The sequence below is a fragment of the Barbus barbus genome (genome assembly GCF_936440315.1).
Source record: "Barbus barbus genome assembly, chromosome: 45".
Lineage (NCBI taxonomy): Eukaryota > Metazoa > Chordata > Actinopteri > Cypriniformes > Cyprinidae > Barbus > Barbus barbus.
This window is the reverse complement of record NC_136723.1, coordinates 10,408,112-10,436,039: the sequence shown is the minus strand read 5'-3', so window position 1 is coordinate 10,436,039 and position 27,928 is coordinate 10,408,112. Positions and strand designations below refer to the sequence as shown.

At 38.8% G+C, this 27,928-nt stretch overlaps 1 protein-coding gene across 2 annotated transcripts in view; it reads left to right on the top strand.

Moving 5' to 3' along the window:
• The window catches only part of LOC306863942 (E3 ubiquitin-protein ligase CBL-B-like), a 62,957-nt gene that overhangs the window by 16,919 nt on the left and 18,110 nt on the right, over nucleotides 1-27,928 (top strand). For both annotated transcript variants that reach the window (XM_079407552.1, XM_079407553.1), the window contains exons 4-6: nucleotides 17,437-17,583; nucleotides 23,741-23,897; nucleotides 26,018-26,139. In XM_079407552.1, coding sequence (XP_079263678.1) covers nucleotides 17,437-17,583; nucleotides 23,741-23,897; nucleotides 26,018-26,139 — 426 coding nt within the window. The remainder of the gene's footprint in view (nucleotides 1-17,436; nucleotides 17,584-23,740; nucleotides 23,898-26,017; nucleotides 26,140-27,928) is intronic.

The window sequence follows — 27,928 nt, the reverse complement described above, 5'->3', positions numbered from 1 at the left end:
CGCTCTGTGTCAGTGCGGCTCGGTGAGGTGTAGTAATAACTGCAGTTATCAGTTGAGTTCGGGACTGAGCTGGTGACTCACTGCTGGTCTGTGATCAGTGTAGGCTGACACCCACTCGCAGACCAAACTGCGCGCTGAGATCTTGCCGTGACTCTAGTCTCTATGGTTCAGGTCCAGCTCGGATGAGACACAAATCTAAAAGGTTTGAACACTGAACTTCATATTAAAATGCAAATATTTCTCAACCGATTCTCCCAAGAATATAAAAATCTCTCCAGATTTGAACTCCGAGTCGGATTTGTCCAAGCGGCTAGACTTTGGCAATCGACTGTAACAGTATCATTTTAAAAGAAGTCGAATGGTACAAATGACAGTTTGATCGTTGTTGAGCGATGTGTTCAAATCGAAAGGACTGTAAATATCTCATGTGACACATGTGTCTTCTAACAACTTTATCTCAGTGGAAAATTTACCATGACCAGGTTTTTTAAGCATATGGGGCAACACAGATGGAATGTTCCTCACAATACGTCACCAAAGCAAAAATGAGTAACAGAATAATTTATGCATTTTTTTTTTTTAATAAGAAGTTTTTAAATTGCATTTAATGGATCAAAACTGACAGTAAAGACATGTATAATGTTACAAGATTTCTATTTCAATTGAATGCTGTTTTTAGACTTTCTTCTAATCAAAGAATCTATCATGGTTTCCACAAAAAAAAAAAAAAAAAAGAAACTAATAAAAATCCACATTGATAATAAAAATAAATGTTTTTTTGAGCACCAAATCAGCAAATTAGAATGATTTCTGAAAGATCACGTGAAAATAATATAAAATACATTTAAAAAATAATAGTCACTAATTGTACTCATCAATATAAATTTGTTATATATTACAAATTTATATTTTATTAAATATAGTGACTTTGTATTATATTGCATACATTATAATAAGGTCCAAAACTGTCACTGGAGTGGTACACTAATATGTACGCTTTAGGAACTAAATATGTACTTTAAAGGTACTAGTGCTTTTAAAGTAGGTAATATGTACCATTTAGAGGTAAATATGCTAACTTTTAGCATTTGTACCTTAATGTTCTGCCCAAGTCACAGCTTTGTATCTTTTTTTTCTGAGAGTCAGGGTAGGTGGTGAAATTTTATTACTTATAATAATGAATAACGGAATGAGATATTTTCACACCTGGTGTCTAAAGACATTTATGCATGTTCACACAGAGTTGAATTTAATGATCTGATCTGACAAATTTCTCCCCCATACACACACACAGCACAATAACAGAGTAGTGGTACTTGTAGTGCTGCAGTGGCAGACACAATACTGTTTTGTTTGAGTTTCAGCGTAACACAAGACAAGCAGTCTGAGCTGTTCTATGGACCGTAATCTTCTGCTGTCAGCACACGGGCCGTGCGGGATGTGTAGCTCTGTGTGTGTTTGTTTCTCTCTCTCTGTGTGTGTATGCAGCGTTCTGTGTTAATTTCTGTTCCTGTTTGTTCATGAATTCTTGTCCATATTTTGTGTACGTGTTAATTTTTTTTTGTGTGTTCTCACTTCTCAGTTGTTCAAGTGCAGTGTGAAAGAGCTGACTTGAACTTTGCTTAACAACTTCTGCTCTCTTTAATGAGAGTTTCATTACCACAGACACTCACGACTTTCACGTGCTGATTTGCATTTTACTGATCTTGAGTTTCCGTTTCCCAAACTGTTTTTTGATCATTAAAATTGATTACGATACCCCCACAAAGAAAAAAAGAATGTATATCCTTTTAAATGTTTTTGTGTATTATTTATTTGCATCATACCACTACATCTTCTCCGTATATAAATTATACAATTTATTTGCATGTATTCAGATATTAACCTCAGTCAAAAGTTAAAAATAAAAAGCAAGAAAAACATGCATGTCAGTAACGTGAATTGTATGTGAGTCTTTACTTTGATGATAATTTATAAACTAGAGGAATCAAGCTGGGTGAGATTTGACAGTGAGAATTTGTCATTTAAAGACAAGAGTAGACCAAACATATTCACGTACACATTTCTATCCACCATCTGGCAGAGAGAGTGTCATTGTCTTTGAACCAATCAGAGGTGATAGAATCCCTCTAAAATCTATCAGTCTATTAGCTTTGAGAGCTGATGGGGAGGAGCCAATCAGAGAGTCACCTTTGTGATGGCTGACCGATGCACGTATGCATGCTCACACACACATCCACACACACTTTAGGCCTAAAATAATCAATTAAAAAACAGATTCTTCTGACATTAAATGTGTCCATCGTATATATATTTATGTTTTTGAACAAATATTCATTTGGTATGATATCTAATAAATAGAATACCAAGTTGATTATGGTTTTTCAGATAATATTCTGCTGAAAGTAGATGTGAGGCAATACGTTGATGTGGTGGGAATGTTGGAATTGATTTCTATCCTGCACATCTCTCTCTCTCTCTCTCTCTCTCTCTCTCTCTCTCTCTCTCTCTCTCTCTCTCTCTTTCACTCCCACTCTCTTTTTTTCCCTCTCATGCTTTCATGCTTTTTCTCTTGAAGTGGGCTATATGACCAAAACTTTATATGAGTGATTTATTTACAGTTATATACAGTTAGGATATATATATATATATATATATATATATATATATATATATATATATATATATATATATATATATATATATATATATATATAAAATATTTTCTTTCTTTAAATAAGGTTGCTGTGGCATCTACATATTAGAGACCAGCGAAATTTCACAATTCTCAATCCCATGTCAGCAGAGTGTTTGGGTAACTGATATTAGTAACAAACAAAAAAGTCCTCAAAATTATTGAAGATTATTAGCTGAACTGTACTGAACTGTCAGTAATAAAAAAGCAAAGGACAAATACAAAAGAATAAAAAGATATAAATGAAACAAACTGTGCTTTAAGATTTTTTTATGCAAGTCTCAAGTGTTCAGTTAACAGAAATTTAAATTTGCTAAATTTTTGCATGTGGCAAAAGTTGACTTTACATGTCCGTTTTGTGTTCTGTCTCTGAGCGCATACACAGAAATCCTCCTGAGTAGCAGCGCAAGTTCTCTTTCGCGCTTTTAAAAACATGAATAAATCTAATACACTTAAATAAATCAAGCACATCCCATTCTGCAAAAGTCACGATACATGATTTTATTGATTTGCACGTGAAATAGGGCTTTTATGGAGGAATGAAATCGCTCTGATAAAAAGGGGGCGGAATGGGGTGTAATAATTGTTTTATCTCGTAATCGTTGGAGGCTGAAATCGATTACTGTTCTTCGATTAATTGCACAGGCCTAATATTTATAATATATAATATTAAAAATATATAATAATATATGTGTATGTGTATATATAAAAATTATCTTAAGTTATTTTTGCTTTTTTGTCAAAATTGGTCATTGAAATTAGTTACATTTACTGTTGATGTTTAATAAAGTTTACGGTGATACTGTGAAGTATACTTTGTAACAGTAAGGGCAGTGTGCCCGTCCCACGACAGGCCATTGAAATGAAGTACACATGGGCTGCTTTCCCAGCTCTCAACAAATTTATAATTTGTAAAACTGAAGGCTGAAGGCGAGGGGGTAGATGAGGCACAAAACAAAAAGATTGTGCAGGATGTGGTAGGAGTATATTAAAAAAGGTTTGATTGGCAGGGTGGGGTTAGGGGGATTTCTGCAGGGGACAAGCCCCATCTCCACTCACAATCCCCCTTTTAATTTCCTCAGGCACATGTGTCCTCCCTTTCCACTGAGACAGACCTTAACCAGGCCATGGTCTAATGAGACAGAAGTGTCCCAAGTCTTTGTTTTGATTGGCACGAGGCAGTTTTCTCTAGACATTCTCTCACACACACACACACACACACACACACACACACACAGACAGCCCCGGCAGCTTAAAGACAGAAAAGCCTGGAATTAATATTCTTATAACCCCAACTTCAAAGAGAATCTTGTCTCGGTAGATTTCATCTTTGAGTCTGTGTTTATTTGCAGGTCAGAAAAGAGAGAGTCTGCTGCATATAGAGAGAGCTGCGTGACAACATTGAGACAACATGGTGGACAGTCTTAATCTTGTCTTAAGTTTTTAAAATTTATTAAGTTATTATTGATCTATTTTACAGTTGAAAAAAATAAAAGAACTGCACTGCAGTGCACTGCAGTATTTGCACTGTGTTTTTTTTTTTTAAAAATCGAGAAGTTTATAGTAAATTGAAGCTGAACACCAATTAACTGAACATCTTAATGTTCAGGCAAGTAAGAATGTGTAACTAGCATTGCAAAACATGCTGTATGTAATTAAGTACCACATAACAATAACTTTAAATAGTGGCTAAAATTTGCGGCAACTTATTCAAATGCTACTTTTAGGACTATTTTATTTTTTTTTCATTGTTATTCACAATCTTATATTTGAGCTTAGGTTTTTACAATGGTTTTACATGTTGTATTTTATGTTCATGAATCTTTTATATGTTGACAAGTTTACATTAATTCATATTTGGTTAAAGTTTGCACATTTTCATTAATTTGGTCTTTAACAGGAACTAAAATGTAGGGGTGGGAGAAAAAAATCGATTTACCTAACTATCGCAAATCTTTTTAAAACGATTTAAAAATCTATTGGTTTACCTCAGAATCGATTTTTATTTAATTATTTTATTTTTCCAAAGAGGTGGTGGGGAGACGTTGGAGCAGCACCTTGCAGACAATCAGCGTATGACATCAAAGTACCTCGATAGCGATTCGAAAGCATGTGGAGCCGTCTGCTCTCTGTAGATCTCGCGGTGCTTTGATGTTATACAACTATCGTTCTGCGTGTGCAGTGCCGCTGCATTAGATGACATCATATACGTTTAAAGCCGGCGCGAGAAAGCAAAGCCATGATGGAGGCAGAGGATCAAACCTTTTCCAGAATTCTTTCTGCACCTTCATGTTTTGAATCCCAAATAAAATCCCAACAAAAATTAACTGAAATGAAAGAATATGATATGAATGGTGTAGAATTGAACAGTGGTGGTGGGTTAGTCTCCTCCATTATTTATCTCTGTGTTCAGGAGCTCCTCAAGGCTCTGTACTCGGCCCAACTAAACTGATTCCTCTTCACTCTGAGGCATTGAACTTTTAATTACACACATCACGCCCAAGACTCCTGCGCGGTTGAACAGGCTGATGTGCTCTGCTGTCCTTTAGTCTCTTTTCTCGTAGTCGAACTGATTGTCGTGTAATTCAAGCTTGCACTTTGCATCTGTACTGCTGTGAGCGGCAGGGAACGCCTGCTGTCTCTGAGGACTCATTATAGAAGGATAATTAGATTGAAATTGCTCTTTTACAGAAATTGTTTTGCCCCACAATTTTGTGTTTATGAGATTGTGAGTAATATCCTACATATATTCGTCGTTATCTCTGCCACGTAGTCTTTTTTTTAAAGAGCATTTATGACGGTGCACATGGAATTAGTGAATTTAGAATAAAGAGAGGGAGGATTTACTAATGAGCACATTAAATATTCCGGCCACATGAATTTATGTTTGGCAGCATTTGCATGCTAATGATTTAGCTCTGAGCAGAGTCACGCATTACCATTTTAATTATTTGAATATTTTTTCATTAGATTGCATAAGCTGTGAATCTGTTTACATTGGACTTCTTTAATAATACATGCTTTGCCTCATATGAAATGAATGAAGCTTTGTTGCCTTTTGTAAAAGCTCTGTGTATTTCAACTCACAAAGCTCTTACTGTATCAGAGGAACTGCAGCACTTCAGACAGGATAGACTTAGGCGGTAGAAACTGGGATAAAAATGAGAATAAAACTTTGAGATGAGATTAAGAGCGTCTCATAACTTCTAACGGATCGTCTGTGTCTTAAGCCCTCAGCAGCCCTCAGACGTTTCTTTAATGTCTGTTCTTTTCTGACAGTGTTTGCGTCTTTTTGTGAGTAGTAGCGGTTTCTTTTTAAGTTTGAGAGACGTTTGTTTACTCTGTTTTCTTCGCATCACAGTCAGACCGTAAAAACTCATCTCAACCCCAAATATTAGCTTTTTTCTACCAGGTTTCTAGAAGTGGAAATGCAGAAAGAGATAAGGGCGACGGATATGGCTCCTCAGAAGACCAGCACGGTGTGAACCTACATTCTGCTCGTCGCCCTCTTTGTCGGTTTCATTGAAGCTGAAAATGCCCTCTGTTGTTGATATAATTGTGAAGACGTGGCAAAATGCTTTGTTTTTAAAGGCAGAACTGAATAAATGTCCATCTTTTGATGCAGCAAATAAAAATACTAAATAAATACTTTGATATGTCCTAGATATTGCTCTTTTTCTCATTGTTTTTCAGTCTGCAGGGTTTTTCTGCCCTCTTTATTGTCTGCCAAGCAAAAATTGTAAATCTGCTGGGTGAAAATTGGAAAACGATTGCTTAGAAAAGTAATAACACACCTCTCACCTCACCTCACCTCTCTCTAACACACAATTTGAGGTATCACTCATTTCTATAGCACAAACTTTTCGTTACGTGTTGCAGTTCCTGTTTTTTCTTCCTCTCTTTTGTCTTCTTAATGCCCAAAACATTCATTAAAAAAGTTGAACAATACAGTTACTGGAATCCCATCAGTATTTCATGTACGTGTTCAAAGCAGCAGAGTTGGAGTGGATTAGTGTGTATGTGTGTGTGTGTGAGAGAAAAGCGAGAGGGGATTGTGGCAGCATTGATTTAGTCATAAACTAAGCTTGTGATGTCTCGCCCCCCTCCCCCCCATATGCTAGTCTCTCCTTCCTCTATAGTCCCCCATCCCTCATTACAGACACTAGAAGACCACTTCAAGGTTCAGCTGTTTAGAGGAAGAACAGGCAGGCGTACTTGGCTAATGGACAGGCTTATTTGTCAGTTCCTCTGTAAAATAATTGTTGACTGTTTTAATAATTCATATAGTGATTTGTGTATGGGTGTTGCTGGTAATGTGCGTGTGTGAGTGTGTGGCAGATTGGCCTGCAGCAGGAGGTTCTGATAGATATCTCATCTGTTCTCCAGCTCTGAGGGGTCCTGCCGCTATTACCGCACTCACTCTGTCACTCGGGCAGGTCCTGCTGTGGAGCAGGCTGCCAGATGTTTTATTGATGAGTCACTTCTGCAAAGAGCTTTCAGATAAAAACGGGACAAAAAGGTCTCCTGAAAAACTCTCCTCAGCTAAAACAGTTTTTTGAAATTGAAATTGCTCTGTTATAGGTAAACGAGCAACTGAGAGTGACATAATTGCACTTTTGTAGTTTCTGTTGAGCAAACTAAGGCAAAAATTAAACATGATATCATAAGATGTCATTTGTTTCTCTCTTCTGTATAAACATTGAAAATCCAATTCAGTTGGAAAGTTGATTGAGTGAATCAGTTTGGACAGCTGATGTGAATAACGCATTTTTATTCATGGTTTCATAATTCAGCATTCAGCATACTAGCATACTATTTATACTAGCACAGATATGCCAGAAATATTAAGTGATTTGCTAGTATGATGTTCTGAATTCAGCCCAGTGTAGCTTATAATATCGAAGACCAATTGAGTGAAAAATAACTTCTTCAAAAACAAAATCTGTATTTTTTGTAATATACTGCTGTTTTTAAAATAGTTTTGTATAACTTTTATTGTATTGTTGTAATTTTCTTACTGCTTTTTATGTATACACACATCTCAACTTTAAAAAGAATCTTGTTTAAGCACCTTCCCCACAACTGCCGCTAACCACTTGTCCGTGGGTTCAAAAAGAAAAAGGTGCAAGTGCTGTTTTTTCATACTGTGAAGTTGGAAAGCTCTTCTGCGAATCGATTACATGTCATCTGCTGCATGCTGTTCTCTGATTGACAGCCGGCTTAAGTAATGACAGTATTTACGGAGGAGGGTGTGTGCCACTGAATGTAGGTCAACAAAAAGTGAAAGACAATAGCGAGCAGCGCTGAGTTCTACAGGTGTCAGGAAGCCTAGGAGAATGTCACGCCGGCCGTTAGACGTGACAGGTGCTTCCACGTGCCTCTGAACCACACATGCCTTCTTACACCGTGCTCGAGGTGTTTTAAGGGTTGTGTGTTGCAGATTGAGGTTGAGCTACAGTTCTAGTGGGCATAACACTCATTGATTGGGCCTCCTCTGCATATAGGGATCATGATCTTGATCAATATTTTTATTCAGCAAGGACACATTACATTAAGTGACAGTGAAGACATTTATTATGTTACAATAGATTTTTATTTTATATTTTATTTTATATTCATCAAATAATCCTGAAAAAAGTACTCCTGTTTCAACAAAAATATTAAGCAGTGCAACTGTTTTCAATGAATAATTTAAACTTTAAAATGTGTTAAAATAGCAAACAGTTATATTAAATTTTAATAATATTTGTGATATTGTCTCTCTTTCTCAGCTGTTTTGCAGTGCAGTGACACATGTAAGTACCTCTTGAAAGTGACTCAGTCTCTCAAGTTTCCAGAGAGCATGATGGGTGCTTGACTGGACTGGTGGGAGATCTCGCTGTCTTTCTCTAGCTGTTGCTTTCTCTTTGCCGTAATGGCTAGGCTGTTAATCAAATCAATGCCTGGTCTCTGAACGGCCATCACATGTGCAAGTAATAGTTCAGTACTGAAACTACCTTTATGGCCCTGTATTTGACACTCCTTGATGAGGACCTTTAGACCCGACTGCAATGAAGTACTTTACGCAATAACACTTAATTAACACTAACAGCACGGGCCTGATGTTTTTTTATGAGCTAACCACGATTGTGTTTTGATGTTGCTTTGTATATATAGATGTCGGAGAAAATATATTTTAGGGATATTTCTCTTGTATTCCATCGGGATTGGAATACAATTACAGTCGTTAAGAACCATGGTTCATTTTGCAAACTGCCAATAGTGTGTGAGTATCGACCGACTTTCCTCATAGAGGTCAATTCCCGCTGGGCTGCGGTGGCCTTTTAACACAACTTTGGAGTACGATTGAAATTATGAGCTTGCTAATTTGAAATGATCAACAGGCTCAAAAGGCTCAATAGTCATTTCACAGTTTTTCCCCTCCTCTCCAGATGAGCTCAGATGAACCTCAACCCCAGCACTCTACCATTATCTGCAATTATTATAAAATCATCTGTGTTCAAATACAGCACTGTCATCCTCCATCTCCCAATAATATATGATGTTTTATGGGGTTTTATTCAGAAAGACAGGAGTCATCCAGTCCGCAAAGCACACACTGAAGCACTGAGGGTTTGGATAGTTCACAGAGATGTTGGTAGGAAGTCTGGCTCTCTGGTCTGGCCACTAAAACAACAGCATCGTGAAACAGCAGGAATAGTAGTGCAGTAAAGCAGCATGCCTAATGCATGAACTGACTGCATTATTTATTTATTTATTGATTTTTTCAATTCAGCTCCTGTCAATGCTGCTTTTTATAATTCTTTTTAAGTTTCTCAACAAGTTCACTGTAAAGCATATGCTGATTTTTAGACCAGTCACATGGTGCTTATATGAATCCAGAGTCACCATTTCTGTTCCTTTTCCTTCAACAAACTCCCTTAATAAGCTCAAATGTGCAGTCTTGTTTATTTGTGGTGTTTTCTAAGGCAAGCATCACAATTATTATTCAATATTCTGCACTATGCACATAACTGATACCTTAAATCATGTGTCGTGTTGAGGGTGAAAAAACCCCAACTTTAAGCCATCAGACTTAATATTTTCACCTGGCAGAGGATACATCTCAAAGACTTGCATTGAAGCTGGGAACCAAATCTGCAGACTAGAATATCATAGGCACATTGATTTAGATCAACCTATAGCTTCTTGGTTGGTTGTCTAGCTGACTCGGACTCATCTTGGTTGTCTAGCTGACTCGGACTCTAGAACAACTAAGAATAAATTACAGTTATAAAGAGAAACAGGTCCGCAAAATATCATGTGTTCTTTCAGCCATTTCCAATTTATATTTTTCCTTTTGTAGCTGTTTTGAAAATTACTTGCAGAATAATTTTGCATACCCCAGATTAAGCTCCAGCTCCAGCCATATCCTGCTGAGCTGTGGTGTTGCGTGAGGTAGCGATGTGTCCTATGAAGTCCTGGCTCTGTTGAAGCACACCCCCGCTCCTGTCGATAAGAGGTGAGGCACATAAGAAAAAACCTCATCCACCCCAGCAGCGCAGAGGGAATTAGCATATGTTAGTTGCCTGTGTGGGCCGAGATTATTGTTCTGTCTTAAATTCAATTTCTTCTACCTCAGGACAAGCTTCTGTTCTAGGATTAACTCTCTGTGCATCCATCACTCCGTGTCCTCAAAGGTATGCTGTCTTCTCCCTGCCTTTGTGGCAAGCGTGTGACATGTTATCAGTCTGTACCGCATGGATCGGGTTTAAATGATTCCCGGACTGCTGTGTGTGTCAGAGGTGTTGAAGCTTATATGATTTCTGTGAACTCAACAGTCAGAACACAGGCATCTCTAGGATTCATTCGTGTAATGGTGTCACTCTCTGAGTGGAGTAGATGTTGAAATATTATAATGTAGTTTTTTGTGACCCACAATCTCTAATTTCCTGTGGAAGTTATGAAGCAAGCAGGTGTGAGTGTGTTTGATGTGGTGTACATGTGATCTGCTGGTTATGGATATGTCGGATGTTAGAGATTAGAGATATGTGTAAATGTTCTACAGACGTGAGCAGGTGAGTTTCAGAGAATCTATGTATTATTATTGTGTTGCAAACTCTACATTTGCCATTTATACTAGTCAGCAACAAAACTGATTTTATATATATTTGTGCATATTTATATATAAATGTGCAAACTATCGTTCAAAGTTTCTGTGTTGAATTTTTCAAAAATATTTTTTTGATTGAAGTATCTATTAGGCTATTCCTGTCCTCTGATCTGAACCCTATCGAAAATGAGTGAGGTGAACTGAAGAGAAGAAGCACCAACATGGAGCTGGGAATCTAAAGGGTCTGGAGTGATTCTGGTTGAAGGAATAGAGTGGGGGAACTATGACATCACTCTGTAGGCGGATCGGCTGTTAGCATGAAACTGGTTCCCTCGACAAAAAGCCAATAGGATTTTTCCATAGGCTTTTGGATTATGGCAAAAAAAGCTCTGTGTTCAATCATAGTTAATGAAACTTACATGTTTTCTCCATCAAGATAATCTTCACAAAATAATATAACTTTGATGAATTTTGAAGCCTAAATAAAAGCACCAGAACTAAAAAGTTAAACTTAGGCTATAAACAAACTACAGCACCACGGTCGCTCGCCTTCAACGTCACCACCACCACCACCGCGCTCCCGACAACTTTTCAGTGTTCAGTTCAGTGTTATGTTCAGTGAAAAGGATTTACTCCACGCTACATGAACCGCGTCATATAAACTGGAATAAATGCAAAATTAGAGCCAAACTAAAACTGAAATGAGACAGTAGTAATAAATAGTATAGTGAATAAATGAAATAATCTTAACTAAAGGACATTTATAGCACATATTTCTGTACATTAATCGTAATATGAGTTTACCTTATGGTCCGAACCCAGAGTCTCTGCATCAGTAAGCGATAAAACAAGCATCTTCCATCCAAAGACATGTCACATTTTGGGGGGTCAAAGCAAAAAAAAACATTGTCTAACAACAATATAAAATGCGGGAAACTATTCCTTGGTTATCCTACAATTAATTGTAATACAAATTATACTGCAACTGGAAAATACTGGAAATTGATAAACTGTTTGGCGTGATGACGTTTAATGTCTCCGACAGCAGCTGTAGTCCCATTTAGCAACTTGTTAGCAACCGTCTTTTTTAAGAAACGTAACAGCTTCGTAAAATCCCGAGTGTGGTGTAACTGGTGTGTTTTATATTGTAAAATAAAACATAAAAGTATCTTGAGCTTGTGTGAACCACGGACCTTATTTAAGGGATTTAAAAAACCATTGACTCTGGGACGATGGAACTGGAAGTACCTTCAAAGTGACATCATAGTTCCACCACTCTATGGTCTATGATCTCTTGTCAGGTGTTCTCTAACCTCATCAGGCATTATAGGAAAAAGTAAAAAAAAAAAAAAAGAAAAGACTCCAAAAATTTGGTTGTGTGTGTATATTATTATTATTATTATTATTAGTAGTAGTAGTAGTAGTAGCAGTAGTATAATTAATTAATTCATTCATTCGTACAAAGCAAGCCCAGAGTCAGCCCAGCTGGACTGTTTTAGTTAAGCTTGCCTTTCTCCAGCCTGACACCTAATATATATGAATCCCTCAGCAGTTTCAGTATTACTGCATTAAACAGGGTGATAAAATGAGCAGTGACTCACCGTATTGAAAATTTGAAGACTTAGATGTATTAACTGAACTGAAGTTTATGGAGAAAAATGTTCTCTGGTGGATTCATCAGAGACTTATAACGAAATAAAAGGATCCCTTCGGCTAAGTTAGGCTGAAAAGAGCTTTATTGACTGTATCTGAGGCGAATACCACTGAGATCTAAGGAAGTTTTTCACACCGGTTAAACACTGACAGTTGTGAGCTGTGATTATGAGCAGTGCTTTATAACAACTCTGAAGTGAAATGCACCTCCATATTTGACCTCCGGTTCTCATCTGCCAGTTTCTCCCATCTCCCGCCGGTTCTGCATTGCTGCTAACGTGCTAATTGCTTTGTCACAGTTATGTTTTGACAGGAAGCTACGTTGATGTAGCAAGCCAATTAATACAGCCTGATTTAGACAAGAAATGCAAATGTGACACCGGTGAAGAAATTGTTTGCGCAGAGCATGACAGTTGGGCCAGAATTTTAGCAACACTCCTGGGAGCTGCAGGTGCCCAATTGCTGCTTTACAAAACGCCACTGTGAATCCTGAAAGTTGGTGTGTGTTTGTTGTGCCTCTGAGGGGCTAGTTATCTGCCGCTTGCAGCCCCGTTCCTCTTGACCTCCCTCGGGCTGAGTGGCCCAGTGTAATTGAGTGCCACCTGAAAGGTTGTTCTGAAAGGTGGGTTATCTGCCCGCTCTAATCCCACAGGAGAACGGCACAGGGGGAGGAAGGGGACAAGCCCTTGAGGGATATAGTCCCTGTCTGCCAGCCACAATGCAATATGGGAGAAGTCACTTAGGGACACAATTTTGAAAGTCTTAATGACTTGTGATACCTAGAGATGGTGTAACTCATATTTGTTTGCATGTCTGCTTTATGTGAAGAAAGAAAAAGATGCTAAAGTTTAACATAACAAATGGGAAAAGTATAAGGTGCATAAGTTGGAAAGCAACTGATATTGCATGTACTTGTTTGAAGTTTGAAAGAATGGCATAATGAATTGGGTCAAGTTATTTGAGCTTTCTTGTTTATTTGAGCCTTCTTCCAGTTCAAGTGATTCTATAAAAAGATTGAAGAAAATTAGTTTGAGAATCAGACATGATTATCTACATTCCAATTATGTACTTAATGAAAAATATGAATGAACTACAAATTAATGAAACATTATTACTGACATAAAAGCAATGGTATAATATAAAACTGTTGATTTATACACATTTCAATTTTATTCAAATTTTATAAATTTTATAATTTTTTATTGCAAGATATACATACAAATGTGTGGGATTTTAACTTAAAAAAATACAAATTATATATATATATATATATATATATATATATATATATATATATATATTGTGACGAGTCGGCTGCCTCCCCCCTGTCCATCATCACCACCCCGTCCCGTATTCGCCGCCCTTCACCAGGCTCCCGACGGGAGTGGGTGTGTGAGAGAGGAGGGGCGCTGAACACGCAGGGCTGGCGGCGTGTGATGAGGCGCACCTGACGTGAATGGAGCCTCATCACCGCCGCCGTTTAAACGCCGAGCGCGCCTCTCCTCGAGAGACCGGTCTCTTCCCGTGCATGCACGCTGGTGTCCTCGTGGGTCCAGGAAAGGGAGCGTAGAGGGAATAACCTGCCGCCGCCAAAGACGCGAGCGGCCGGACCCGCAGTCCGGCCGACACTGCACCCGCGATACGGCCGTCGGGCAAGGACGCCGGGCCGTGGAATCCCGTCGAGCACCCGGGGATGAAGGAGATGGACGAAGCCGCCACAGAAGCCGCCGCCACCCGCGCCCCGGGACCTCCAGACGGGAGCGCGTGCGGCCGCCGGACTCCGCCCCTTACCTGGACCCTTCCCTCCTGAACACTGCCCTCCTACACAGCCCCGCAGCACGACGAGGACACCAGATCCCCGTTTATTTTGGACACTTTTCCCCCTTTGGACACTTTATTTTGATTATATTGTTTAATAAAAACCTCTCCGAGGCTTGACGCCACGCCCACTGTGTCTGTCGTTGGCTCCTCCCGCCACAGTGGTGGAGAATGCGGGCAGGCGGAGCCTAGACAGCACAGTTGGGCAACATCTGATGACGTCATCCCCTCTCGCTCGCAAGAAGCCGTAGAGCCCGTACGGGGACGGAGGAAGGACGGGGACAGCCTCCCAGCCACCAATGGGGTAAGTGACATTCTGTCTATTTGTCATCATTACCCCGTGGTTGGTTGAGGCTGTCAACTAAAACCCGCTTTCTCTGTCCCGGCTCCGGCGCGGTGCGAGAGGGAGCGTTGCCCGGAGAGGAATCCCTGCCCCGCCCACTCCGACCGCTGGAGCCTGGTTGAGGAAGGTAGCACTCCTGCGTGGGCGGCGACCCTCGGACGGGGATGTCGCTTGGGGGGGGGAATGTGACGAGTCGGCTGCCTCCCCCCTGTCCATCATCACCACCCCGTCCCGTATTCGCCGCCCTTCACCAGGCTCCCGACGGGAGTGGGTGTGTGAGAGAGGAGGGGCGCTGAACACGCAGGGCTGGCGGCGTGTGATGAGGCGCACCTGACGTGAATGGAGCCTCATCACCGCCGCCGTTTAAACGCCGAGCGCGCCTCTCCTCGAGAGACCGGTCTCTTCCCGTGCATGCACGCTGGTGTCCTCGTGGGTCCAGGAAAGGGAGCGTAGAGGGAATAACCTGCCGCCGCCAAAGACGCGAGCGGCCGGACCCGCAGTCCGGCCGACACTGCACCCGCGATACGGCCGTCGGGCAAGGACGCCGGGCCGTGGAATCCCGTCGAGCACCCGGGGATGAAGGAGATGGACGAAGCCGCCACAGAAGCCGCCGCCACCCGCGCCCCGGGACCTCCAGACGGGAGCGCGTGCGGCCGCCGGACTCCGCCCCTTACCTGGACCCTTCCCTCCTGAACACTGCCCTCCTACACAGCCCCGCAGCACGACGAGGACACCAGATCCCCGTTTATTTTGGACACTTTTCCCCCTTTGGACACTTTATTTTGATTATATTGTTTAATAAAAACCTCTCCGAGGCTTGACGCCACGCCCACTGTGTCTGTCGTTGGCTCCTCCCGCCACAATATATATATATATATATAATTAAAATACATTCCATAATATTTTGTATAAATATTATAACATAGTATAAATCTTACAATAAAAATAACATTATACACACACACACACACATATTATATACATATATATATATATATATATATATATATATATATATATATATATATATATGTATATATATGTGTATATTCAAGATTCAAGATTTTTTTATTTGTCACATACACAATTATACAGAGTATAACCAGCAGTGAAATGTAAGTCAGGTCCGCTCCAAGGACAGTGCAGTTGTATAGAATACAAATATTAAGAAAAAGAGAAGTAGAAAAAAATAAAAGAATAAAAGAAAAGATAAGATAAAAAATATAAATATATATAAATGTTCAGGTCAGTATGTTGTTGACTTAAATAGTAGTATAACAGGAATGTGCAAAAGAATGTGCAAAAAATTTGTACAGGGTATTTAAATAGCAGCAATATGAGGTAGAGAAAAATTACGAATAGCTTATAGATATATTGATATTTACATGGAGTCAAGTGATGTTATGACACAGAGTTAGAGTTTAGGAGCCTGATGGCCTGGGGGAAGAAGCTCCTCCTAAGTCTCTCAGTTTTTGCCATCAGGCTACGGAAGCGCTTACCAGATGGAAGCAAAGTGAATAGTCAGTTACCAGGGTGATTTGAGTCCTTGGTGATTTTGACAGCTCTATTTATGCAGCGTTTGAGGTAGATGTTCTGCAGAGAGGGGAGAGCAGACCCTGAGATGCGCTCAGCTAAGCGCACAACTCTCTGTAGTGCTTTGCAGTCCTGATTGGAGCTGTTTCCATACCACACTGAGATGCACTGAGTCAATACACTTTCTATGGTCCCTGAATAGAAAGTTTTCAGGATTGCTGGTGAGACCCTGAATTTCCTCAGCTGTCGCAGATGGTACAGTCTTTGCCTGGCTTTCTTAACCGGTGTTTGGATGTGTGTAGTCCAAGTCAGGTTCTCGGAGATGTTTACACGAGGTACTTGAAGCTACTCACCCTCTCCACAGGGGTCCCACTGATCATAAGAGGAGTGAAGGGCTGCTGCTGTCTCTTCCCAAAGTTCATGATCAGCTCTTTAGTTTTGCTCACAGTCAGAGAGAGACAGTTGTCCTGGCACCATGATGTGAGTCTCTCTACCTCATCCAAGTATGCGGTCTCATCATTGTTGGAGATGAGGCCCAGAACCGTATGTATGTGTGTGTGTGTGTGTGTGTGTATGTAAAATATTATTTTATTATTGAAGTATGTCATAATATTTTAAATCCAACTTATATATCTTATATATATATATATATATATATATATATATATATATATATATATATCTCTATCATTATTTATATATCATTATTTATATATAGTAATAATTATCATCTTACGCATTTTTTAATTACATCAGTTGCAATGATTAATGGGATGGTAGTTCATGCTGATAATGTCTGATTTGCAAATTGTATAGTCAAATATTTATTTAGTCAAAAAGTATTTAGATTATTATTAATAATAATAATAATAATAATAACAATAATGGTGATAATTATAACAATAATAATAATATATTTAAGTATTTCAGAAATATATTTTGCAACTCTACACCTCTGTAGACAATCGGTCATCATCTTCTTGCAGTGTTCAACTGCAACAGGAGCAGATCGTCTCTGTTCTGTTGGCCGGAGCCCAGTGAGCGTTTGTTTTCTGGTGTGGCTCCGACATGCCCTTCAGACTGCGTGCATCAGATTGCACTGTATCCTCATGCTGTTTGAAGGGAGACACGTGCGGCACATTAACTTCCAGACAAGCTCAAGGACAAGAAACTCACCCAATAGAGAATGCTGAGAGTTCACTTTTCTCTCTATGTATGTGCACTTACACTGGCTGCTGATTTCCTGTCTGTTTAATGTACTGACCCTGTGCTTTTGCCTTTGTTCGTCTTGTTCTCTTGCAGACGCAACCTCACCAAGCTCTCGCTGATCTTCAGTCACATGTTGGCCGAGATCAAAGCCATCTTTCCTGGTGGACAGTTCCAAGGAGACACATTCCGCATTACCAAGGCAGACGCCGCCGATTTTTGGAGAAGGTCTTTTGGCGAAAGGTAAGTTTTCTTCTCATTTCAAAATGCATGTGCCACATCGGATCAGATCTTTCCAGTTGTCATTACAGCTCCAATCAATTAAATCTCTTTGTCATGGAGAAATGCCTTTTCTATCCTCCATTTAGCAGCGAGTAAGTGGGGTGAACTGTCTGGTCATGTGCTGGAGTGCTGCTCTTGAGTCAGGCCTGTGATTTAGCATACATCTGCACACTAAACCAGACATGCTAATGGCTTTCCTAACTGTTCTAGTCAGCATTTGAGTGATGAAGGTCACTGGTTAGTTGATTTTTTTTTTTACATTATTATAATTTTATTCTGCATTATTCTAAAGTTTACAGACTTGTTGGGTGATGTAGTTTTAACAGTGCTATAACAAATGAATACTTAATAAAACAGATACAGTTTTTTTCCCAGAAAATGCTTTATGCATTATTTTATTGTTTTCCCTTGGTAAACTCTTGTTTACTGCTTATTGATAATAAGATAGTTGTTGTAGTACTTATGTTTAGATATTGGGTCGGGTTAAGGGATCTAGAATATGGTTATGCAAAATAAGGCATTAATATGTGCATTATAATTACTAATAAACAGCCAATATGCTAGTAATATGCAAACTAATAAGCAACTAGTTTATAGTGAACAGTGTTCCCTAATCTAAAGTGTTATTGAAAATATATAGCTGGCTTTAAATAATTAAGAATATTTGTATTAATTTATCTAGATATAATATAAATGTGATATAATATAAATGCAATATAATATGTATGTAATATATGTAATATGTTATGAATAATTGATGACGGGCCTTGAATTATTAGTAAATAATGCACGCCCCTGGTGGTGATGTGAAGCGGAGTGGCTATTACACATTGTGAGTTTTGGTTCTTTTGCTTTTGTAAGACCATTCAAATAACGGAAATCCTTTGGCGAAGTGATATGAAAATGTAATGCGGTCAAGACCTGTCTGGAACTACTTTAGCTGTGCCTCTCTCTGAAAATAATCGCATGCCTCTTAGAACATTGATATTTAACAAAAATAGCCATTGTATTTTTAGTGCAGTGGCTTTGCATCTTTCATTCTGTTCCATTTCAGTTTTTTTCAAGTCTATTATGTCTAATATATTGTTTTGCACATCTCTAGTATGTTGCTGTGAGACTTTAATTTTGATGATATGAGTTTATTTGGGGAGTTATTGGATTGCTAGGTTATTTTAATTGCTTCTCCTGAAGCAAGAAAAAATTAAGTAGTACTGTGGAATTAAGCTGATTTTCATTCCAAGCACAGCTCTGTCTGATCTCAAATCTCGCCAGATCTTTAAAAGGTGTCATCCGTTTGCAGATTGCAATGTTTAATTCATTTGCAATCTCTGTGGATGCTGAATATTTTATCTTCTGTTTAATCCAGCAAATCGGAGGGTTAAAGGAAGTGCGAACATGTGTATGGATACACAGGCGGTGCTAGGGACGGAAAGGCTTTATAATGGGGCAGGTGAGGAAGAACAAGAGAAGGGGAGAGAGAAAGTGAGATTGAGAGACGGGAAAGGACCAGCGCAGTCTCTAGTGTGTATCTAGTTACCGCTCTGATATATTATAGATTATTATAAAGGTCTACTTCCCGCACTGTACAGAGGAAGTGTGCATGAGTCATTGATACGAAAAGCAGAGCGGCCTTCCTTCAGCTCTTCTATCTCTGGTTCTCGCGCTCTGTGTGGAAATAGAAAGCTCAGCATCTTTATGGCACTAATCCAGTGAGCACTATAGCTAAAATCTATAGCCTGCACAATTAGCTGCTCAGCGAACCTATATATGCATGTCTGTGTGTGACTTTGTCTATTGAGACAAGATAAATGAACTCCTTTAACATGTACAGTCTGACTGGAACGTCTGGATTTGAGAATTTTGATAAATTGTAATAAGAACTATTTCAGATTTCGAGGTCACAAATCAAATAAGTAAATGTGCGACATTGATCAATGAGTTTTACACAAACTTGTGAAGTTCAGTTAATCTTAAACTTATCTTGAATTCATTACTCGATGAAATATAATCTTGAAAAAAAAATTTGTAGTGAAGCAGTTTCTATTAATGTTCAGTTACAAATAAGATTGTTCAAAAGAAATGTGCATAGTACCATTTTTATGAAAAGTTTAATTGCCCTGATGGGTTTGATTTGGTAGACCATAAAGTACAGAATTTTGTCTGCTGAAAATACAGTTTTGACATTATAGGAATAAATTAAATTTTAAAATGTAATAAAATAGAAAACAAATATTTTAAGTACTAATAATTTTTCACAATATTAGTGTTTTTTTATTGTATTTTTGATAAAATAAATGCAGCCTTGGTGAGAATAAGGGACTTCTTTCAAAAGCATTAGAAAATCTTACTGAACCCAATTATGTATATTTTTTCATTGAAATAATCAAATATTATAACTATATCTTATCAAGGACTTTTTTTTAACGAGGCTTCTTTTTCTTCATTGATAATGTCAGGACAATTGAATCCCCTTGTGTTTTTGATTTAGAAATAACAGAGAAAAAAGCTCATTGTATTTGTTGTGAATTCATTGTATGTGTGAATTACATATTTAATGTAGTTTTGAATAAATTATTAGATAAGACAAAAAATTTTGCATCTTGTCATTTATGTCTTTTGAGGGAAGAAATTGCAAAACATTTCATGCATTTTCACTAGTAAACTCAGACTTTTGTTCCCCACTGTGTATATGTATTTCTAGACCTCTTTGGAAAGATTCTGTGAACGTTCTTTGTGAAAACAAGACTGTTGTCACTGCAGTAATTCATCTAGCAGCTCAGCTTGCTCTGAGACTCAAAAGATAATATCAGAACTTATAAGTTCTCTCTCTCTCTCTCTCTCTCTCTCTCTCTCTCTCTCTCTCTGTGGGTCTCTTGATAATGGAAGATAATGCTTTTACTCAGAGTAACCAGAGAATGGAATAAATGCGAAGTCACCTCCCCCTCTCTCATCTGAACACTGTTCTCAGATCAATCTCAGTCCTCAGAAAGGTTTAGCATAGACTATAATGTGCATACTAACCCTGCCCATACACAGATGCATTAGGCGTGCAGTATTTGATATGCAGATGATATAATGAGGGAAAAAATAAGATCTATATGCTCTTCTGCAGTAGCAGCAGGAAGTCTTGCTCACCGTTTCCTCATTATCGGTTCATATTAATGCCCCACTGTTTCGTTGACTGACGGGTTGAAGAGAGATTTGTTTTCAAGCTAATTTTCCTTATTAAACTCCCTTCTGTCCGCTGAGGCTCAAATCCGTTTTAAACTCTCGTTTAAATGCGGTAAGTGGCCATGGGCCAATAGGAACACAGTTTCCAGTGGCAACACTGAAGGCCTCCGGCTGAGCTGCCTGTTTTCTATCTTACTCGGGCGGCAGCTGTTTAGTGAATTAAAATGATGCACTCGCTGATTTTCTTCTGATAACACGGGATTATCACACAACCGAATCACCCCAGAGCAAGCACTCAGATTCTGAATTTTACCCAATTCGTTTCTCTTAACGCACAACATGGCTTTTTGGAGCCTGTTTGAATATATGCAGAAATCTGTCTCTTGCCTCGTGACCTGCCTCACTCTGACTCTCCACCCCTTCGTTCATTTATTTATTAGCATGATGGTATTATGCGTGTGTCTCTACCTGTCCTGCTTCAGTAATTGGCAAGGACAAGGCTTCCTTTTGTGTTGTCCACTGAGAGATGCCCTCGGCCCATTAAAAAGTCTTCCTTAATTAAGTGGTCAGCTATTCTAATGAATGTAATTAAACTAGATCTCGTCTTTTTTCATCTGTCCATCACAGAACTAAGCTCAGCCCTCCCGTTCAGCTACAAGTAGACAGTATGAGGAGGGAAAGAAGGTTCACTTGTAGATAAATGAATTGTAACCCTCAATATGGATGTGTATTGTATTTATGAGCCATTTATTTTTCTACCCCTCAGTAAACTCACCAGATTGATTCATTGTTTTCTTTACTGCATCGACACTTTGGAAGTTTATCAGAGGCTAGAGCGAGTTCCCTTATTCCTGGTGATGCATCAGCACTTTTTCGCTGTGGTTGCTGATAAATTGATATGCAAAACACAATTTTGTTCTGGAAAAAAGCGGTCAGTTCTATGCCGAACTGCAGTGTAATCATGCTGAAGATACATAATGCACAGAACTAATCATATAATGAAAATGAGTTTGAATGCTAAGATGATAAAGCTTGGGGAAATCAACCTACAAAGCACTTATAATTGCCTCTACATGTTAAACCTAGTACATTTAGATAATTGGTTAAACGTCTGTGTAAGAAAGGTTTCGCTATGTCTTGAAACTTAACCAACAGGCCACTGCCCTTTCTAATAGGAAATAGCAAAGCTGATGTTTCCTCATTAACCTGCTCCTCTGACTGATTCTGTGTGGATCATCCTTGCCATTGTTTCTGACATCCAGATGACTCACATCTTCTCTTTACTGTCCTGATTAACAGGCTCTGATCCTCATCCAGTATCGCTGTTTTTACTTTTGTGTTTTAATCCACAACAGTTTTTATTTCCCAAAAGACTCCGGCTACTTGGGAAACCAGAATGTCCAAAGCTTTCTAAGAAAAGCAGCCAACAGAAGTCACAGGATTGATGGGTAATGCTCTCTCAGGGTGGCTGACATTGTCAGATTGTCAGAATGAAGAGCAGTAGATCGTCTGTTGTTCTCTCTCTTGTCTCACCTAAAGGAACGATATGACTGCTCGACATGCCATTACCTTGAACTGAAGATTTCTGTGTTAATCAAGAAAAGAGAACAGGCTCTTAAGAAGCTCTGCTATTGTCTTTTTCTGTGTGTTTGTGTCTGAAAGTGTTTATTGGTCCATTTGTGACGGTCAGTGTTTATGAAACTGTTCTTTAGAGAAGTCGAAGCAGAGCGTAGGTTGCACTTTTCTCCACATGCTCTGCTATTTACCTCAACCTCCATTTTGTGGCAGTCATAGACCACCATAGGAATATGTATGACATTTTTACAGAACCTGAATAAGAGTTTACAGTCATAAACAGTAAGAGCTTGCGTTCTTAGTCATTCTGGCAACTGTGTTGTTTTTATAGAGTGAATGTTTTTAAATGTGTGCTAGCTTTTACAAGTCTGAGTGACCAAGCAACACGTTATCAACCGCTCTATCAACATTCTAGCAACCGCACAGCAAGATGTTAACAACAACTCTGTACACCAACCACATAGCACCACGCTGCTCGGAATCATCTTGGAACAGTCCATTAACATGTCGTCACTTAGTCACTTTAATAGCAAAAATAAATTAGTTTTAAAAGATGCCACAATCTTGCGTAGCCTCTAGCTGTAAAAACCACTGAATTTTAAATTCCTAAAAAATGGGATAACATTTTCTAGGTTAGAATATGTTGTTTTCTGTTTTTAATTTATATTATCTTACAAATATTACAGGTTTTTAAACTATACCAACCAGTGGTTTAATGGTACACTTATTTGTACCTAAAATGTGCAGTATGGGTCTTTCGGTTCGGTACGCATGTTTTCCTGAATAAATATAGCATTGTTTTAATAAATGAAACAGTAAATCCTGTTTTGACACTCTTTGATGTGGCAGTTTAAAGGCTGGGCCGTGACGTCAAAACCGAGGTATGTACCGAACTTGCCCTTGAGTGATCACAAATCAGCTTTTGAGTATGGCGGACAGCTTACGTGTAGCAATCCATAGACACTCTATTTCATCAACATATGCATATGTGCTCAGAACAAAATAGCAACACGCTATTAACAAAACAAACACTCAGAACATCCAAGCAACCACATAACAACATGCTAACAACCACCGAGAAAGAAACAACATACCAACAAACAGCTACTCAGATCACCCCAACAACTGCATAGCAAAATGCTAACAGCTACTCAAAACTCCCAACACCCTTGCATCCACATTGCAAATATTAATGGCCTGGCATATTTCTTCAGAAATATCTAGTACTTCAGTGTTTTCACAGGCCAGTGACTGAAGGATTTGATGTCTGATTCAGATCATGTTTATAGCCCAAAGCTATTGGATGTATTTTGAGAAGGATTCCCACAAGTCTAATCCCAGTGTGCATTTGTGTATGCTTGTGTGATTCCAGGACAGTAGTGCCATGGAAAATGTTCCGGCAGTGCCTTCATGACGTGCACCCCATCAGCTCTGGGTTAGAGGCCATGGCTCTGAAATCCACCATCGACCTCACCTGCAATGACTACATCTCCGTCTTTGAGTTTGACATTTTTACTCGTCTTTTCCAGGTAACCCCAAACCTCTCACATCCCACAACCCCATCCAAGTTTTGAGTTTCTCTCAAATTCTCAACCTGACAAACACGCATTAGATCTGTTACTATAAAGCTAACATTTAAATGTCAACTGCTAAAAGCAGCTAATTGTAATAACGAAAGCGATACAGAAGGATCACCCTTGTTTTTCTCCCACTCCTGTGTGGGTCGATCTACTCATTCTGAGGAGAAATCCTTTACATAGATGTCTCACAGATAACCACAAGTTTAAACTGAAAACATCAAAACGTCTCAATGTTTTATAGTCATCACGATGGAAAATAGCGCTAACACTGGGGATCACCTCTGCGAGTGAGTGTCGAGTGGGAGGTTTGTTTTACGCAGAGGAATCCCTTAGTTAGAAAAACCCACCTCATCCTTAACCACAACACACACGCTTACAAACCTGTGCTTGCACAAGCCTTATTACGTATCGGCTGCAAAACACCCACTTTTTTTTGTCTACCTACTCAAGTCTTTGGTGCAAAAAAATACTGAAATTCCCAGAAATGTGCTGGAAGGACCCACATCATTTCATTAGCGTAGATTTGTTTATGCGTGTGAGTCAATCAATGAGCAATATGGAGTTTTTATCTCACGCCGTGCTTCTAATCGTGACCTTCCTCAGCTGAATCACCACACACGACCCCCGCTACCTTACAGCCAAAGCCAACAAAACTACACCCTGCTCATTTGAACATCCAAAACTCTGTCTCTTTGTAGCCCTGCTGCGGATTTTTTGGGAATTGCTTAAGTCAGGATTGGTTATGCTCCTATGGGAAAGAGGAAACAGCACAAACTTTAGTTTTTTTCCACAGTATCAAGAGTCCCATCTGCTTTTCGTTTAGTTCTGACATGTCAAGATGAGTTTATTTAAGAACATGCAAAGACAGAAACAATATCAGGCCTTTAAGTCACTCTTTCATTGTATTAAGTCAGGCTTTTCAAATTGCAGACCAGGAGGCATTAAATGGTACTAGGTGGTTTACTGAAAATGTGTATATGTGTGTTAACTTAATTTAACTAAAGTTAAAAAAACTTAACTAAAATATCTTAAATATAATTATTTAAATTGAAAAACTTTTTATTTTATTTTTTTTATCTAACATTACGAGATATTTGCAGGGGAATCAACTTAATAAAAAGTAAATGTTTCTTAGTTATTTTATTAATTTGGCTTTAATGCTGTGATAATATAAAAGCTAATTATTTAATTTTGTTTAATAAAATATCTTTAAATGATCACATATTTTTGTCACACAGTATAAACAGGTCTTTATACATAAAAAATATAGATATTTTAATATTTTAGGCAGCTGGTCATCATATTTGGGAGTTCTTAAAATCAATACAATTCAAAACAAACAGCGTCTGCAAAGAAATTCTGGTCGATCTCTTCTTAGAACTACAGTAACATCCTTTTTTATTTTATTTTTAATGGATGAAGACACTTCCCTAATATCATTGTGCATTAACTATAACCATGTTCAATGAACCTTTGACAACCAGAAAGCATCCAAATACTTTTCTTAATTTTAAACTGCATTTTTATTAGTTTGTAAATTAAAACACACTTCTTTTTGTTAAATATTTAGTTTGAAGTGTGTTTGTGGTTTTCTTTAAAATACATTGCACATGGTTTGAATTTTATATTTATTTTAGTTTTATGCAACATTCATACATTTTTAACTGTGACACTGGCACTTTTGTCGACATTTTAAACAGCACATTTATTATTTCATAATTTAAAACACACTTTTTTGCTTAATGTTTAGTTTGAAACGTGTATTTGTGCTGTTTCTTTAAGAAAATAAATAGTGAAACAACACTCAATGTAATTATAAGTATATAATGCATTTTTATCTGTGACTTAAGTGTTTCAAATCCAACTACAAGGAACAGTTGTGTACTTAGTTTAGTTGGTGTGTTACAACCTTTTTAATTGAATCTTCTGAAAGGTCAGTGATGGTAAAAAGGCAGGGTGCTGTATGCTGGCGCACTCCAGTCTAACTTCTGTTTTCTGAGCTCTTTGCAGTGTCAAAGATTACATGCCTCCTACTATCTTTCTCTCTAATTTAATTCTCTTCCCTGTAGCCGTGGGGCTCGATCCTAAGGAATTGGAACTTCCTGGCAGTCACGCACCCTGGCTACATGGCCTTTCTGACGTACGATGAAGTGAAGGCACGTCTGCAGAAGTACATCAACAAACCTGGCAGGTACAGACTAGTCTGTGTACAACTGGGTGGCTGTAATAGACGTACCATCTGCTGCATGGTGCACCGGGCCAGCCAGCTGTTTTTTTCCAGTCTGGCAGACGACCCCGCTTGCATGGGAAAGTGGGCGAGGCGGAGATGTTAGCTTATTACAGGAGGCTCTTTGTCTGTGCTTCTGCTCTCTTGTTTGTCATTTAGCATACACTGCTCTAGCAGCTAGGATCAGTGTAACCTGGAAATGAACCCCTGACCTTTGCATCAGCAGCCTAGATAGTGCGCTAAGGGTGCCGGACAGTGCCGCTGGGAGACAGAGGTAGTTAAATCCAGTCTGTTTGGATTAGCTGATTAGAAAAACAGCATCGCATCTGCGCCAAAACAACTTGAGGTCCAGAGCCAGACGGCAGGCGCGATTACACACTGGTTAGAGTCGTTTAATGCTACAGCACGATAATAACTAGGCCATAAAATAAGAAACTTTATGGGAATGGATTCCCACTGTTTGATTTTCACCAGGAAGATGGGGCGTTTTAAAGGGCTGATGTGGGTTGGAGAGATGTGGCTGAACAAACAGAAGGAAGTCGAGGACGGTGGGTGGTCGAGCAGAACTGTATGCAAATACCAATCTACTGAAGAGGAGCAGCAGCTGTGTGTGTGCGTTTCGAGAATGTCATGGTGGCACCCAAGGGGACTATGTGTTTCACGCTGAGCGTCTACCCGTAACCATCACCTGGCAAAATTTAGCTTTTGACACGCTGGATGTCAAATTCATGTCTGTTTATATCAGGGCAGTGACACGACATGAGAGGCAGGGCTCATTAGTGCAGAAACACACACTCGCTGCCTCAGTGGTCACAGCAGCTCGGAGCTTTTTATGATCTGTTTGTGTGTGATGACTCTGAGGGTGTTGGTGACTTGGCTTGTTTTCCATGACAATCATTTCCCAGTTCCTTCTCTCTTGACATCCATATTGCGCTCTTGGCCTACCAGGACCTGTCTGCCCAGCGCCACAGTGAAGAATATCCAGCCGTGGGTTGTTGAATTATCCCAGAAAACAAAAACTGATGGCTGGAAGTCTGTTTTTGAAGAATAATCTTCAAAGGACTTAGGGCTATTAAGCTCCAAAATGACAAAAAAAGTGCCATGTGGAAAAATGTATCTTCTGAAGTCATATGATAGGTTTGTGTGATGAACATACAGAAATTTAAGTCATAATTCACTGCAATCCTTGATTTCTGTTTTCTTGGCACATTCATGAGTGAAGTTGCAATGTTTGATTCTTGAACAAATCTTTTTTTTTTTTTTTACTCATGTTTTCAGTGAATTGCTTGATCAAGATTATGAAACCATTTCATGAATCAAACTGATTCAGTTTGAGTTTAATGTCTAATACAGAAACAAATCATATTTTTGATGTGTATCTTTTTTAATAAATTTGTTTATTGCTTTATGATGATTTGATCATTTGTGATTCATTAACAAATCTTCTTCTTTTGATTTCAGTTCTTTTCAATGAATTACTTGATCCAGTTGGCAGAAGTTGTCTGAATGATTTATTCATGGATCAAGCCTATTCAGATCATTAGTTTAATGTTTAATGAGCAAAAGTTCAATGTATGATTCATAATTGAATCATTCTTTTCACTCATTTTGAAAAAAAAAATTAATTGCTTGATCCAGTTCACAAACCCATTCTAAATAATAGTTTAATGAATTGAACTGATTCTTCGGGTCACTGGAGTCAATGATCCGGTAATGTCAGTGATTAACAGCTCACTGGAGGAGCAAATTTCAG